Here is a 13,238-nt window from a genome sequence, read left to right as displayed (position 1 = left end):
GAGAGAATCCTCTCCATCAAAACTACTTTTGAAGCACCTTGGAGATGACAGCTTTGGGAAAAGTGAGTGTAGGTCAGATCTGACACTAATTAGAGCAAGCTACAACTCACAGTAGCTATAGTACGGCTGTGTGTAGCCTTTGAAGACGGGTCATTTTGACCTCAGCCACACCATGTTTCTGAGCCTGGGACTTCAGATTGCATTGCCATTACCACACTGTATCAGTGCATATGACAATTAAGCTTCTGAACCTTTGAACTGTGATCCTTGAACCAGCGCTGTATGAAGCAGCACCCTGCAGTGCAGCCTGTCAGCTTCTCCTTCCTCTCCTCAACCTGTAGTTGGAGAAAATGCTGGAGGGCAGTGCAGTGCGAGCTCAGAAGCAGTTGGTGTTGCTGCACAGGGAGGATGGCCCCCCACCCAAAGGGACGGCCGAGTGGCTGAACATGCGCAGCTGGATCTCCAGACACCATCACCTGTCCTGCCCCCGCAGAGTGTTCTCCCGGAGGAGTTTACCTAAGCTGGTAATGATCACCAACCTGAGGTCTTTTCAGGGCTCATCATTCAGATATATATATCTATATTCTCATTTCATTCTATAATATACTTCAATTTGCCATATATTCTCCTATATTCATTCTCCCAAGTTTTTTAGTTTTGTAGGTTCTGTTGTATATTAAAATTAAAATTTGGTGTGAATACGTGTCATTCTTTTTTATGATAAATTGTTTCTTTAAAATTATTTATTTTTATAATTGACATATTTTTATAGACTTCTGATTCTGGTGTGTGTGTGTGTGTGTGGGGGTTGTTTACAGAGAGAGTTGTACCAGCGTGTATTTGAAAAAGGTCCGGATCGTCATTCCGACTTCTCTCGTCTGGCCAGGATCCTGACAGGGAACAGCATCGCCCTTGTGCTGGGTGGAGGGGGCGCCAGGTACTTGATACTTTATAAAGTAACACATTCAGTGCACACCAGAGAGACTCAACGAGACATTATTTACCATGCAATCACAAGCCAAACTCCACATATTAGCTATGTTTTTCCCAGTAAAGATCTTTCTAACATCTGCATTCAAATATTAACAAGTTTCAAATCTCTGTAACTTATCATTTTAATCTGGTAACAGTCACAGCCATAGTTCTACGATACACTTCTAAAAGAACCTGTTCTTTTTCTACAATATATTTCAACGGAAAGAATGATTTTTTTCTTTGGGAAGTCCTGGATCCTAACTGATCAGAGACACAAGCTGATCAAACATGTCTGGTGAGTTCGCAACTCTTCCATTTTTTTCCCTGTCAAGCAGCGTTAGAGTAATGCAGAGTATGTTAGGTTTTTCTGAGAGGTGCAGACCTCTTTGGATAAATCTGCTTTGGTTTAAATGAACGATAAATCCTGACCCGGAGATGCTTACTGCAAAAATGGTGAAGTGACAGCCAAACTGTTGTTTTTAGAATCAATCATTATTACATCACTGCATGATGTGGTTGCATATTCCAATAAGCAGGTCTGTTCTGATGTGTGTATTCCTGTCTCTGCTCTGCCTTGCCCTGGAGCTTTAATAAAGCTACTATATTTTTTTAAATGTTGGTTAAAATGTTCAAAATGAGCTACAGTCAGCCCATTGGTTTTTATGGATATGACATTAACGGTACAAAAACAGCATCCTCTGCATCCTTACTATCTAAACCTTCTGTAAGCATGTCTCTGTCCTGGAGAACTTATGTTGGTCTTCAGAAAAAAGGTTTGCATTGTGCACATTGACTGACCTCTCTCATACGGTCCAGTGGTGTCATGTCTCTGATCTGTTCGTCCTCCCTACGGCAAAGATGATTGTTCTCTCTAAATGATGGTTTATACACTTTTTTTTCATCTGTGGATGATGGTTGTGCACATTCCCTGAATACTATAATAATTGTAATTATAATAATAATATTATATAGGTTTGCAAACTCTTTAAACTCTAAGCAGCTATTTACCAGCAGTGTTTCCTTCACACAGCAGCAGTTCAAATATTTTTTAGACATTAATTATGTAATCAAATCAAATATAAAACCAAAGCTATTTGCCACAGACAGGGCCCAAATGCTCTCATTGGTTGAAAAGCGTGATGTCACCCATCCAAAGCCAACACTTTTTTTTTTTTCAAATCTTTTTATTGAAAAATCAAGAGTAGTGACAATGACGTATCAGCAAGGGTACATAAGATTTGTCACTCTTTTTGTCTTTTTAAACACACAAAACAAAACAACCCCCTCCCACCCACCCCGACTGGACCCAAACAACAATAATAATGACCAAAAAAAAGAAAAGGTTTTAGTGACAGGTATCTAAAGATAACCACTCCTAAATAAAGTTAAAATACAAACAAATGAATAGGATCACCATGAGATAAAGCATGACTTCAGAGCTCTGCATGTCAGGCCAAGTATGTTATAGCGTGGGCCCAAGCCACAAAATTCCATTACTGACTACTTATAACTTGGTCAGTCAGTGTGCCGGGGAGTTCTCGAAGATTACTAAAGTATGACAAAAGAGGTTCTCAGACTGACAGAAATGTGTCTGAGCCTCTCATTGCAAATTTAATCTTCTCCAAATGTAAAAATAGCATTACATCTTTCAGCCATTGTGCTGCAGTGGGTGGGATATTTGATTTCCAATTAAGTAATATTTGTCTCCGCGCAAGCAAAGAAACAAATTCCGGGTTCCGGAGCTTGGTTCTGATGGGCTGTAGTAGGCTAGCATCAGCAGACCTGAGGGTAGGGGTATAGCTGGTTGAGGTCAGGGGGTATGAGAGGTAAGGGGGGGTGAGGTTGTTGAGGGTTTTGTAGGTAGGAAGTAATATCCACACCTTCACTGCTCTGTACCTCTCTACCTCCTGCACATCAACACCCCCCCCCCCCTAAGTATTTGATACATTAGAAAAACAGAACTTAATATTTTGTACAGAAGCCTTTGTTTGCAATTACAGAGATCAGACGTTTCCTGTAGTTCTTTACCAGGTTTGCACACAGCAGGGATTTTGGCCCACTCCTCCCTACAGATCTTCTCCAGATCCTTCAGGTTTCGGCGCTGTCACTGGGCAATACGGACTTTCAGCTCCCTCCAAAGATTTTCTATTGGGTTCAGGTCTGGAGACCGGCTAGGCCACTCCAGGACCTTGAGATGCTTCTTACGGAGCCACTCCTTAGTTACCCTGGCTGTGTGTTTCGGGTCGTTGTCATGCTGGAAGACCCAGCCACGACCCATCTTCAATGCTCTTACTGAGGGAAGGAGGTTGTTGGCCAAGATCTCGTGATACATGGCCCCATCCATCCTCCCCTCAATACGGTGCAGTCTTCCTGTCCCCTTTGCAGAAAAGCATCCCCAAAGAATGATGTTTCCACCTCCATGCTTCACGGTTGGGATGGTGTTCTTGGGGTTGTACTTATCCTTCTTCTTCCTCCAAACACGGCGAGTGGAGTTTAGACCAAAAAGCTCTATTTTCGTTTCATCAGACCACATGACCTTCTCCCATTCCTCCTCTGGATCATCCAGATAGTCATTGGCAAACTTCCTACGGGCCAGGACATGCGCTGGCTCGAGCAGGGGGACCTTGCGTGCGCTGCAGGACTTGAATCCATGACGGCGTAGTGTGTTACTAATGGTTTTCTTTGAGACTGTGGTCCCAGCTCTCTTCAGGTCATTGACCAGGTCCTGCCGTGTAGTTCTGGGCTGATCCCTCACCTTCCTCATGATCATTGATGCCCCACAAGGTGAGATCTTGCATGGAGCCCCAGACCGAGGGAGATTGACTGTCATCTTGAACCTTCTTCCATTTTCTAATAATTGCGCCAACAGTTGTTGCCTTCTCACCAAGGTGCTTGCCTATTGTCCTGGAGCCCATCCCAGCCTTGTGCAGGTCTACAATTTTATCCCCGATGTCCTTACACAGCTCTCTGGTCTTGGCCATTGTGGAGAGGTTGGAGTCTGTTTGATTGAGTGTGTGGACAGAACTCTTTTATACAGGTAACAAGTTCAAACAGGTGCAGTTAATACAAGTAATGAGTGGAGAACAGGAGGGCTTCTTAAAGAAACACTAACAGGTCTGTGAGAGCCGGAATTCTTACTGGTTGGTAGGTGATCAAATACTTATGTCTTTCAATAAAATGCAAATTAATTATTTAAAAATCATACAATGTGATTTTCTGGATTTTAGTTTTAGATTCCGTATCTATGATAAAAATGACAGACCTCTGCATGATTTGTAAGTGGCAAAACCTGTAAAATTGGCAGTGTATCAAATAATTGTTCTCCCCACTGTATATATATGTATGTGTGTACTATAAACAGATGTGAGTAGACATTCACAGAGCTCAGGAGTTCAGCAGTCTTATAGCCTGTGGTATAAAACTGTCTCTGAGTCTGGTGGTCTTGGTCCGGATGCTGCGGTACCGTCTGTCAGACGGCAGCAGACAGAACAGATTGTTGCTGGGGTGATGGGTGTCCTTTAATATCCTACCGGCCTTCTTCCTACACCGCTGGGTGTAGAGGTCCTCCATGGATGGCAGCTCCGTCCTGGTGATGTGCTGAGCAGTTTTCACCACCCTCTGTAGAGTCTTACGGTTGAGGGCGGTGCAACTGCCATACCAGGCGGTGATGCAGCCAGTCAGGATACTCTCGATGGTGCACCTGTAGAAGTTGCAGAGTATCCTGGTACATTTACCATACTTTGGTGAACAAGCAGGTTATATTGCACTTGTGTGTGAGCATCTTCAGCAATATGTGATAGCCCATATATCCTGTGATGTGATGAGGCCTATCTCTCTGCAGGGGCTTCTCTCAGGTGGGGATCCTGCGTGCCCTGAATGAAGCGGGGATCCCTGTGGACATGGTGGGGGGCACCTCCATCGGCTCCTTAATGGGAGCACTGTACGCTGAGGAGAAGAGCAACAGCCGCATGAGGGTCCGGGCTCGGGAGTGGGCCATGGTGTGTGGACATTAGACAGAAGATATGAATGCACTTTTTAATAAATAGAAAAGATTAGATTTAGATTTTTGTTATGCCTTTTCCTCCAGAGTTTGGTCTATTTATTATGACCCAGTCCAATATTTACAAAGTTCTCTTGACTCTAGTTTCACTTTTGTTATTGCTGTTTCTAAGAGACAATTTAATAGTTTATTACACTTTTTTCTTCACTTCCCTTTCTCAGGATATGACCTCTTTCTTGAAGAAGATTTGGGATCTGACCTACCCTGTTACCTCCATGTTTTCTGGATCATCCTTTAACTCCAGCATCAGCTCCGTCTTCAAGGGCAAACAGATAGAGGTAAGGTAATGGGTTTCTTTTAAATAAAGTATTTGAAAAGACAAAGAATAATACGTAAGCAGTTGGGCAGATATAGACTGAGCCAAATTGAGGAGATCAGTGGTATGGTTCCAAATCCCTTAAGCTACTTTTACGGGCTCTGCTGTGAAGATTATTTAGTGTTTAATTTAACATTATGCAGCATTAAATCCTCAATTTTAATATTGAATTGTTTGCCAGTTTCCGTGGGTTGAAACAATAATAGCATCAACTACATATGGTACAATTGTGACAAAGCAACATTAAGAACTCATGATTTCAGTAATATTGGGCGGATACTTTGTTACAAACCTGTTTCTGTCTGCTTTACCACCTTTCCTCTGCAAGGACCTGTGGCTGCCATACTTCAACATCACTACAGACATCACAGCATCCTCCATGAGGGCGCACACTGATGGTCTGAGCGCCTTCTGGCTCCTTTTCATCTAAATCTTCTTATACATTTATTGCTTCTTCATTTTGAAAAGTCGGGTGGAATGTTATGAAGTATATTTACTTTACCTGAGTATTTAAATCTTATGCTACTTTATACTTCTACTGCACTACATTTAGAAACTTTTGAATATACTTAATACATTTGATGGATTTAGTTACTAGTTACTTTACAGATTTAGATTATCAGCTAGTACAAAATATAAATCAACTAAGAAACAAACACTGACATAATTAAGATATCAAGCAGCAAATTACAAAAACTCAGAGTACTTCTTTCACCTCTGTACCAAATGTGATATATTTATTTTTTGCAAACATGTTTTTACTCCACTTGAAGGGTGGAAAAACAGGTGTGGCAAAACAGATGAATACTAATAAAAAAAGCATCCTTATGGTTCTTTATTTCTTGGATATGTGATGTGAAGTATGTGTAATACTGCTCACGGTCAGAATCTATTTCTACTAAGTCTTTGTTTTCTCATAGTCAACATGTTGATCTCCTGTCTCTGTCTCCAGGTTCTCTGTGGCGATACGTCCGGGCCAGTATGTCCCTGTCTGGTTACCTGCCGCCGCTCTGTGACCCCAAAGATGGACACTTACTCATGGACGGAGGATACATCAACAACCTGCCTGGTGAGGGACATTTGGAGGGGGGGTTTCACTGTTGTATTCAGTCTAAAGCAAGGTATTGGAACATCTGCTTTTTAAAGGAATTAAGTATTTAGTAAAAAAAATATTATAGCCTTATAGACTGGGAAATGCATATTATAGACAGCTTCCAATGTGCTCACAATCCATTTACCAGCATATGTGAGACATTCGGCATCATTAGAGTGATGTTGCTATTATTTATCAGGTCCTTCGCACAGGCGACTTTGATTTGGACAAAAAAAAAAAACATTTTCTGAGAGATGTATTCCTGTTAGTTGTACGCCACTGATTAAGCGTTGCATAAGGACCGATGCAGCAGGGTTTCTTTATTTATGTTTTATTTTATTTGCATTTTAAGTTAAAATAAATGATTTCATTACAAGGAATACATAGCAAAAATAAACACAGATAGATGTTTATATTAATTATAGAACAACCGATAAATCAGAAAAAAATAATTCCTCACATTCTTTTTTTTTTTCAAAGCCTGTTGTCAACAGTACCCACAATGCCATTCGACCACCGAAAGTTGGCTTGGAGCTTTGCATGTTTCATAATAGTAGTGGCTAATGTAGCCTGGAGACTCATACGGAGATAGAAAGCTACCGATTGCATTCAAAGTCCACCCCCCAAGATTTGCTTTCTTCTACCTTCAGCCCCAACCGGTGCTAACACGTGACACATCATTGAAGTGATGTCAGACTTTGTCAGATACTCCTTGTGACAAAAGCAAGACTTTATACAACCTGTTTCACGCAAAAAAAAAAACAGGACAAAGTATTCATAGTAACATCCATAGTTCATGTTTTCTTGGAACAGTTGTACCTCTGGCTTATAACTGTGTGATCACATGAAACCTCCTGCTCACAATAAGAAGCCAAAAAAAAGATAATCAGGACCTGAGAGAATGAACGTGGTCGTCTTATTTGTTCCAGCGGACGTGGCTCGCTCTATGGGGGCCAAGGTTGTGATTGCAATCGATGTTGGAAGTCGGGATGAAACCAACTTAACCAACTATGGCGACTCTCTAAACGGCTGGTGGCTGCTATGGAAACGCTTCAACCCTCTGGCTGAGAAAGTAAAGGTACAATTCATGTCAGAGGTGTTCTATTGTTATTAAAGTGGGAAAACGTCAATTGTATCAGCTGCTGATATTATTTGAGAGAGATAGTGGAGACTATGTGAGAATGGTGGAATGTAAGTAGAGAGACTCAACTCATGTTACCTCCCAGGTCCTGAACATGGCAGAGATCCAAACCCGGCTAGCATACGTGTGCTGTGTGCAGCAGCTGGAGCAGGTCAAAGACAGCGAATACTGCGAGTACATCCGGCCACCCATCGACCACTACGGCACGCTAGAGTTCGGCAAGTTTGACGAGATCGCTGTGAGTTTCCGCTCTGTTCCTCAATGTGATATTACCCATGCCCACTCCACCTGAAGGCTCAGAATCTCCCTATGACCCCCACTGTGTGTAGGAGGTGGGGTACCAGCACGGAAAAACATTGTTCGACGTGTGGCAGCGCAGTGGTGTGGTGGACAGCATGCTGAAGGACAGACATCAGGAGGAGTTCCACAAGACCAAAACTGGCCATGTGAGTGCAAACCACAGACACTACTGACATGGACTATAGATTTAAAATTCCTCATCATGTTGTGTTTTACGCATCAAAGGCACAAAGTATGTCATAGTTCTTCATTTGGTCCGTCCTTCTGTCCTGTTCTTGTTAAGGTTGTTAACTCCATATATCAGGAACGCCTAAAGGGAATTCACGTTTTCTTCTTTCTTCTGTTTGACATTTCATACAAATGTCTCACAGGATCAAATAATTAAGCACATGCTGCTTACAGCCTATTTTAGCTCACTGCTATAGTTTTACTATCCAGCTGCTCTTATCGTCCCCCAGAACGACTCTTAAGCCTCCATATGCTTCTCGTATAAATATGCAGTAAACAAGCCGTCTGTACGCTGTGTCCAGCACCAAAGCAAACAAATAAAGATAAAAAGTGAATATAGTGAACCATCTAGCAGTTAAAAACCAGCATATATAAGTTATTTTCATCAAGCAACCAGAAACATGTCTCAAAGTAAATGCTTGTGTTGCTCCATATCTCTTTTGTGGTTACATGGTCAGCTGTAGGCAATATGTGGTCAGAGAGTCAGTTCATGTGGCCTAATAAACATGTTGTTCCCAGCCTATGGCTTCTTTAAATGAATGTTTTAAGAGTTTTATCATGCTACCTTTTTAGATGCTTTAATTATTCATTATTATCCGGTGAATCACCAGTGCCTCCTTCATAACCTTCAAGTACTAAGAGTCTCAGGCTCTGTACTTCCCATGCTCACATACTCCCTTAAAGACTGCACCTTCAGTGTGGGGACGATCTGTGCCTGAACCTGTCAACGGACCGCTGAGGGCCCTCAGGGCTCTGTTCTGGGTCCTCTTTTCACTTGGTTAATTATTGTAATTTCTCTATTAGATACTTAAAATGGTTTATTGGAAGCTAATGCAATGTTTTTCTTGCTGATGGTTCTCATGGTTGTGTTCACTAATTGTGTGTGCAGCATTATACACAGTGCCCTCCTCTACACGTCACCTAACTTGTGGCATGCCAGATATAAACAGAAACAGGATTTACTCTCAAAGCATGCTCTGCAGTGACAGTTAGATGCACTAATTGAGGTGTCAGTGGTGTCATGGTAAGCCATTGAAGCTTGATTTTAGCATCTTATTGATGCCATTTTATGTCAGTTTGTAATGTTTCAACACAAGGAGGAAGAAAAAAGCCAGATTGACTTTTGAGAAATGCATTTTCTGTGTTTCAGGTGGTCACCTGTCCGAACGCGTCCTTCACAGACCTGGCAGAGATAGTGTCGAGAATCGAACCGGTCAAGAATGCAGTGATCGATGGTTGGTTTTCAGAACATATTGTAATCAATAACCAATGCATCAAAAGGTTTTATACGTATACAAACTCCTCTGGATCTTCCTTAAAACACAGTTTTTGATTTTCATTACTCTATATCCACTTCCAACACGGGACATGTCCATCAATAGCTCTCAGAAGTGTTTTAAAAATACATAAATCATTGTGGAAGCCATATAATGATAACGTTTTATGATTTTAAGTATTAATTTGTCAAAAACATTTGTTAAAACAATACTTAAAAACAATGCTCATGTTGTGCCTGTAGAGGAGCTGTCGGACGATTACCAGACGGACTATGATGAGGAGGCGGTGGAGAGCGCTCTCTCTGACTACGAAGCCTTCACTCACGGCAGTGAACACACTGAAGAAGAGGAGACAGCAGACACTGCTGAAACAGTGTGTACAAATCAACAGCATTTACTCATTGTTAATGATGAGTGAGGAGTTAATGACTGATTTTGTACTTAAGTAAAAGTAGAAGTACTCAGATGTTATTCTTGAGTAAAAGTACAAGTACTCAGATCTTGTACTTGAGTAGAAGTAGAAGTACTCAGATCTTGTACTTGAGTAAAGTAGAAGTACTCAGATCTTGTACTTGAGTAAAGTAGAAGTACCAGAGTGTAGGAATACTCTGTCACAGTAAAAGTCCTGCATTCAAAATGTTCCTCCTGTGAAAGTAGAAAGTACTCTCCTCTAAATGTACTTAAAGTAGAGACAGTAAAAGTAGTCATTGTTTGATTGGTCCATTTCAGAATAATATCTCTGATATGTTTTATAATGATTGATCATTAAAGTGTTCTCAGAGCTGGTAAAGGTGCAGCTAGTTTGAATGGCTTTGTATACTGCAGGGTAGCTGCTGGATTTACTCCAGGTGAACTACAGTCTGATTTAAGGGTGATCATATTTACCATCATTAATCCAGATCTGTAAAGTAACTAAAGGTACTAAATACATGTAGTGGAGTAAAAGTTCACTATTCATCTCTGAACTGTAATGGAGAGGAATAAGATGGAACTACTAGTCTCTAAAAATGTTCCTTTAGTACAGTAAATGCACTTTGTTACTTCACACCACTGATTGATTGACAGTGATGATGTTTTTCTTTGTTTCACAGGATGAGTAAATTCAAGTCCGACTTCGACGCAGTCCTACACCGTGACATCCATTTCAGCAATGACTCCAACAAACATGCATGTAAAGGCAGTATTTCTGGCAACAATGAGGAATTCTCAAACATGAAGCTTACACTCTTATCCAATAAGCAGCCAGGTAGCTCAAGTGTTCCTCTAACACACTCAGCAGGTCTGTAGATGGATACAGGGACTTCTTGTTCAAAGCTTTCAGCAACAGAAGGGAGTTTTAAGATCAGCGGTTTAAAAAGATCAGTAAGAACCAGGGTGAAGAAACCAACAAACTGGTTTGATTAACAGCACAGTGTATTTTTCTACTTGTTTGACACAAGTTGTTTTGTATGGCAGTTCCTCGCTCTGTTGTTCTGGGAAAATAAGAAATGAATACCTACAAGCAATTCACACACACTTAAAATGGACTGGACATTTTTCATTTCATATTTATAATAAACAGGGCACTTTTTGCGACTGCCATAATAAGCTCAGATCCATAAAGCACTACAGTGCGTTTCATGATGTTTACATATAAGTTAAAACAGCTAATATGCATGTGCCTTGAGCGAACGCCCATTTCGTCCTAATGATGAAGGGATTTCTTCTCTTCAGAGAATAAACACGACACAGGGTGCATCACGTTAATCCCAACAAGACCTTCAGTATAATACACTTTTTCACGCGTGCAAAATAACTTGCATTGGATGAGTTTCATGTATGAATTTCTTACATGAAGCCTGACTATTTAGAAAACACAATGAAAGTCTCTTTTTTCATGGGAGTGGAGAGACTAGTGCAAGCATCAGGTCTAAACGTGTCTGGAATACAACCTGAGTTCCACAGCAGCACCGCAATGCAGGGAAGGCAGACTATGAGATGTGTCCCAGTTTAATAAATATATATTTTGTTGGATGCACACTGTCCGACAATGCGATGCACAAAAGACATGGTGGAGCTGCTCGCTGCCGGAACAAATTCTAATGATTTTGAATGGCAGTTAACCTCTGTAGAATGAGAAAAAAGAACTTTCAGTTTTGGAAACCTTGGCCTTCCACATTTCCCCGCATTTTGACCCCATGTAGCTTGATTTTTTCTTTACATTTAAAATGATTTGACTAGTAATTTGGGTGGGAAAATAAATCAGGTTATTAATAGCCCATGTTTGCTGTTTTTTAAAACACTTGGATCTGAATGGGAAGTACCGGTTTAAGTCAAATACAAAAATGACAGCTGCTCTTTTAAACTTGACATGAACACATGTGTGCAGTCAAAGTATTCTGTGTGAGCACAAACTTAGCCCCAGGGGAAATCTACAAAGAGCAGACCTCTCAGCCAGCGGTGTGTTCACAGTCTCCTCTAATAGTGCCTTTACTGATTTGGGAAGTCGCTTTTATTTGTAGTATAGAAACAATGTGTTGTTTTGCTCAGTGATATCTGTTTGTTGTTGTTCCAACTCGAGGGGGCCTTCACAAGAACTGTTCTATTAGGGTAGTATTATGTCAATTTCTACGACAACACATGAATGCAGCACAAATGCTCTTTCTCTGGGAATGCAAGTTAAACAATATTTTTGTATCCGTTCATCCTTGGCCTATGCCTCTCACTTCCATAAGCTTTGATGGAAATAGGGCCATTAGTTTTCTGTGATCCTGCTGACTGACAGACGGCGGACTGACAGTTATTGCGTCCATCATAGTTTTCCTGATCATGAATACACGTCTCCGAATGTTGAATGTCTTCACAAAACAAGCCACGTTCTTCATGCAACTTTACCTTACCCAGGCAGTTTGCACTATTGTTACACAAAGAATGGTTGTTGTATTTGGATAAAATTAATCATTAAACCTGAGGACAGATGAGTGGTCTCACCTGCTAGGACTGAACCCATCTCTTTGCAGACAGTACAGCCTTGTTTGTGCCTGGAATGTTTGTATGTGACACTTTATTATAGAGTATTGATAGAAGGTGCTCATCCTTGTGAGTGTGATGATGACAGGGCTACCTAAAACTGGTACTAACCCACCGTTTAATGTAACATTACACTTTTTTTAGCTGCTCTTTCATCACCGTGGTTACAGCTCCTGTGGTTTTGATTTCTGATTTAAATTTTTATGACCTGAAGGGAAAAGTGTCAAGCGTATAGTGACTTCTGAGATAATGTGAACACCATCTCTGTTTTGTTAATGATTTTTTGTTAATAGGGAGTATTATGTAAGAACACTTTCTGTTAGACATTGGCTAGGGGTTTTTCAGTTTGTAACTTATTATTTGTGAAATAGTTTCACAGACTATTGTAGAAAGCTTTAGAATATTTAATTGTACATGTTCAGTGAATAACCTGCTGGTTAAATTTAAACTAATGCACTATTTGATAAAATCTTAAAGCCAAAGATGTGGAAAAACTGAACAGAAATCCAGACAATGAGTTCTTGTTTGGAATCTGAACTGAAACTGTAGGCCTAACCAATTTCTCCCTGGGATAATAAAGTCTTTCTGATTCTGATGTTGACTCAATACCATGTTTTCTGAATGACTGTCTCGTGTTTAGGGACTATACGTGCTAGATGTATTTACATGTTTATCATGTGACCTCATGATATAAAAATGTCAACGCTGCCTGATGCATGACAAATATCAAGCACAAGAAATAACCAGATGTTAGAATTTCCTATGTTAGATTTTAACTGTAGGATTTGTACTTGAGAATTTCATAGAATTGTAAAATATAGGGTTTACTTGAGCCTATC

The 13,238-nt window shown here is 40.7% G+C and overlaps 1 protein-coding gene across 2 annotated transcripts in view; it reads left to right on the top strand.

Annotated features, from left to right (window-relative positions):
- pnpla7b (patatin-like phospholipase domain containing 7b) overlaps positions 1–12,994 on the top strand; it is a 50,228-nt gene extending 37,234 nt beyond the window's left edge. For both annotated transcript variants that reach the window (XM_063897660.1, XM_063897661.1), the window contains exons 25-36: positions 342–524; positions 819–937; positions 4,817–4,973; positions 5,197–5,313; positions 5,680–5,749; positions 6,304–6,420; positions 7,374–7,522; positions 7,671–7,823; positions 7,915–8,031; positions 9,264–9,348; positions 9,633–9,763; positions 10,482–12,994. In XM_063897660.1, the coding sequence (XP_063753730.1) occupies positions 342–524; positions 819–937; positions 4,817–4,973; positions 5,197–5,313; positions 5,680–5,749; positions 6,304–6,420; positions 7,374–7,522; positions 7,671–7,823; positions 7,915–8,031; positions 9,264–9,348; positions 9,633–9,763; positions 10,482–10,490 (1,407 nt within the window). In that variant the 3' untranslated portion in view covers positions 10,491–12,994. The remainder of the gene's footprint in view (positions 1–341; positions 525–818; positions 938–4,816; positions 4,974–5,196; positions 5,314–5,679; positions 5,750–6,303; positions 6,421–7,373; positions 7,523–7,670; positions 7,824–7,914; positions 8,032–9,263; positions 9,349–9,632; positions 9,764–10,481) is intronic.
- The last annotated feature ends 244 nt before the right edge of the window (positions 12,995–13,238 follow it).

This window comes from Eleginops maclovinus, chromosome 12, assembly GCF_036324505.1.
Source record: "Eleginops maclovinus isolate JMC-PN-2008 ecotype Puerto Natales chromosome 12, JC_Emac_rtc_rv5, whole genome shotgun sequence".
In the NCBI taxonomy this organism is placed as follows: domain Eukaryota; kingdom Metazoa; phylum Chordata; class Actinopteri; order Perciformes; family Eleginopidae; genus Eleginops; species Eleginops maclovinus.
Note: the sequence above shows the minus strand (reverse complement) of the source record. Positions and strands in the feature narration are given on the sequence as shown.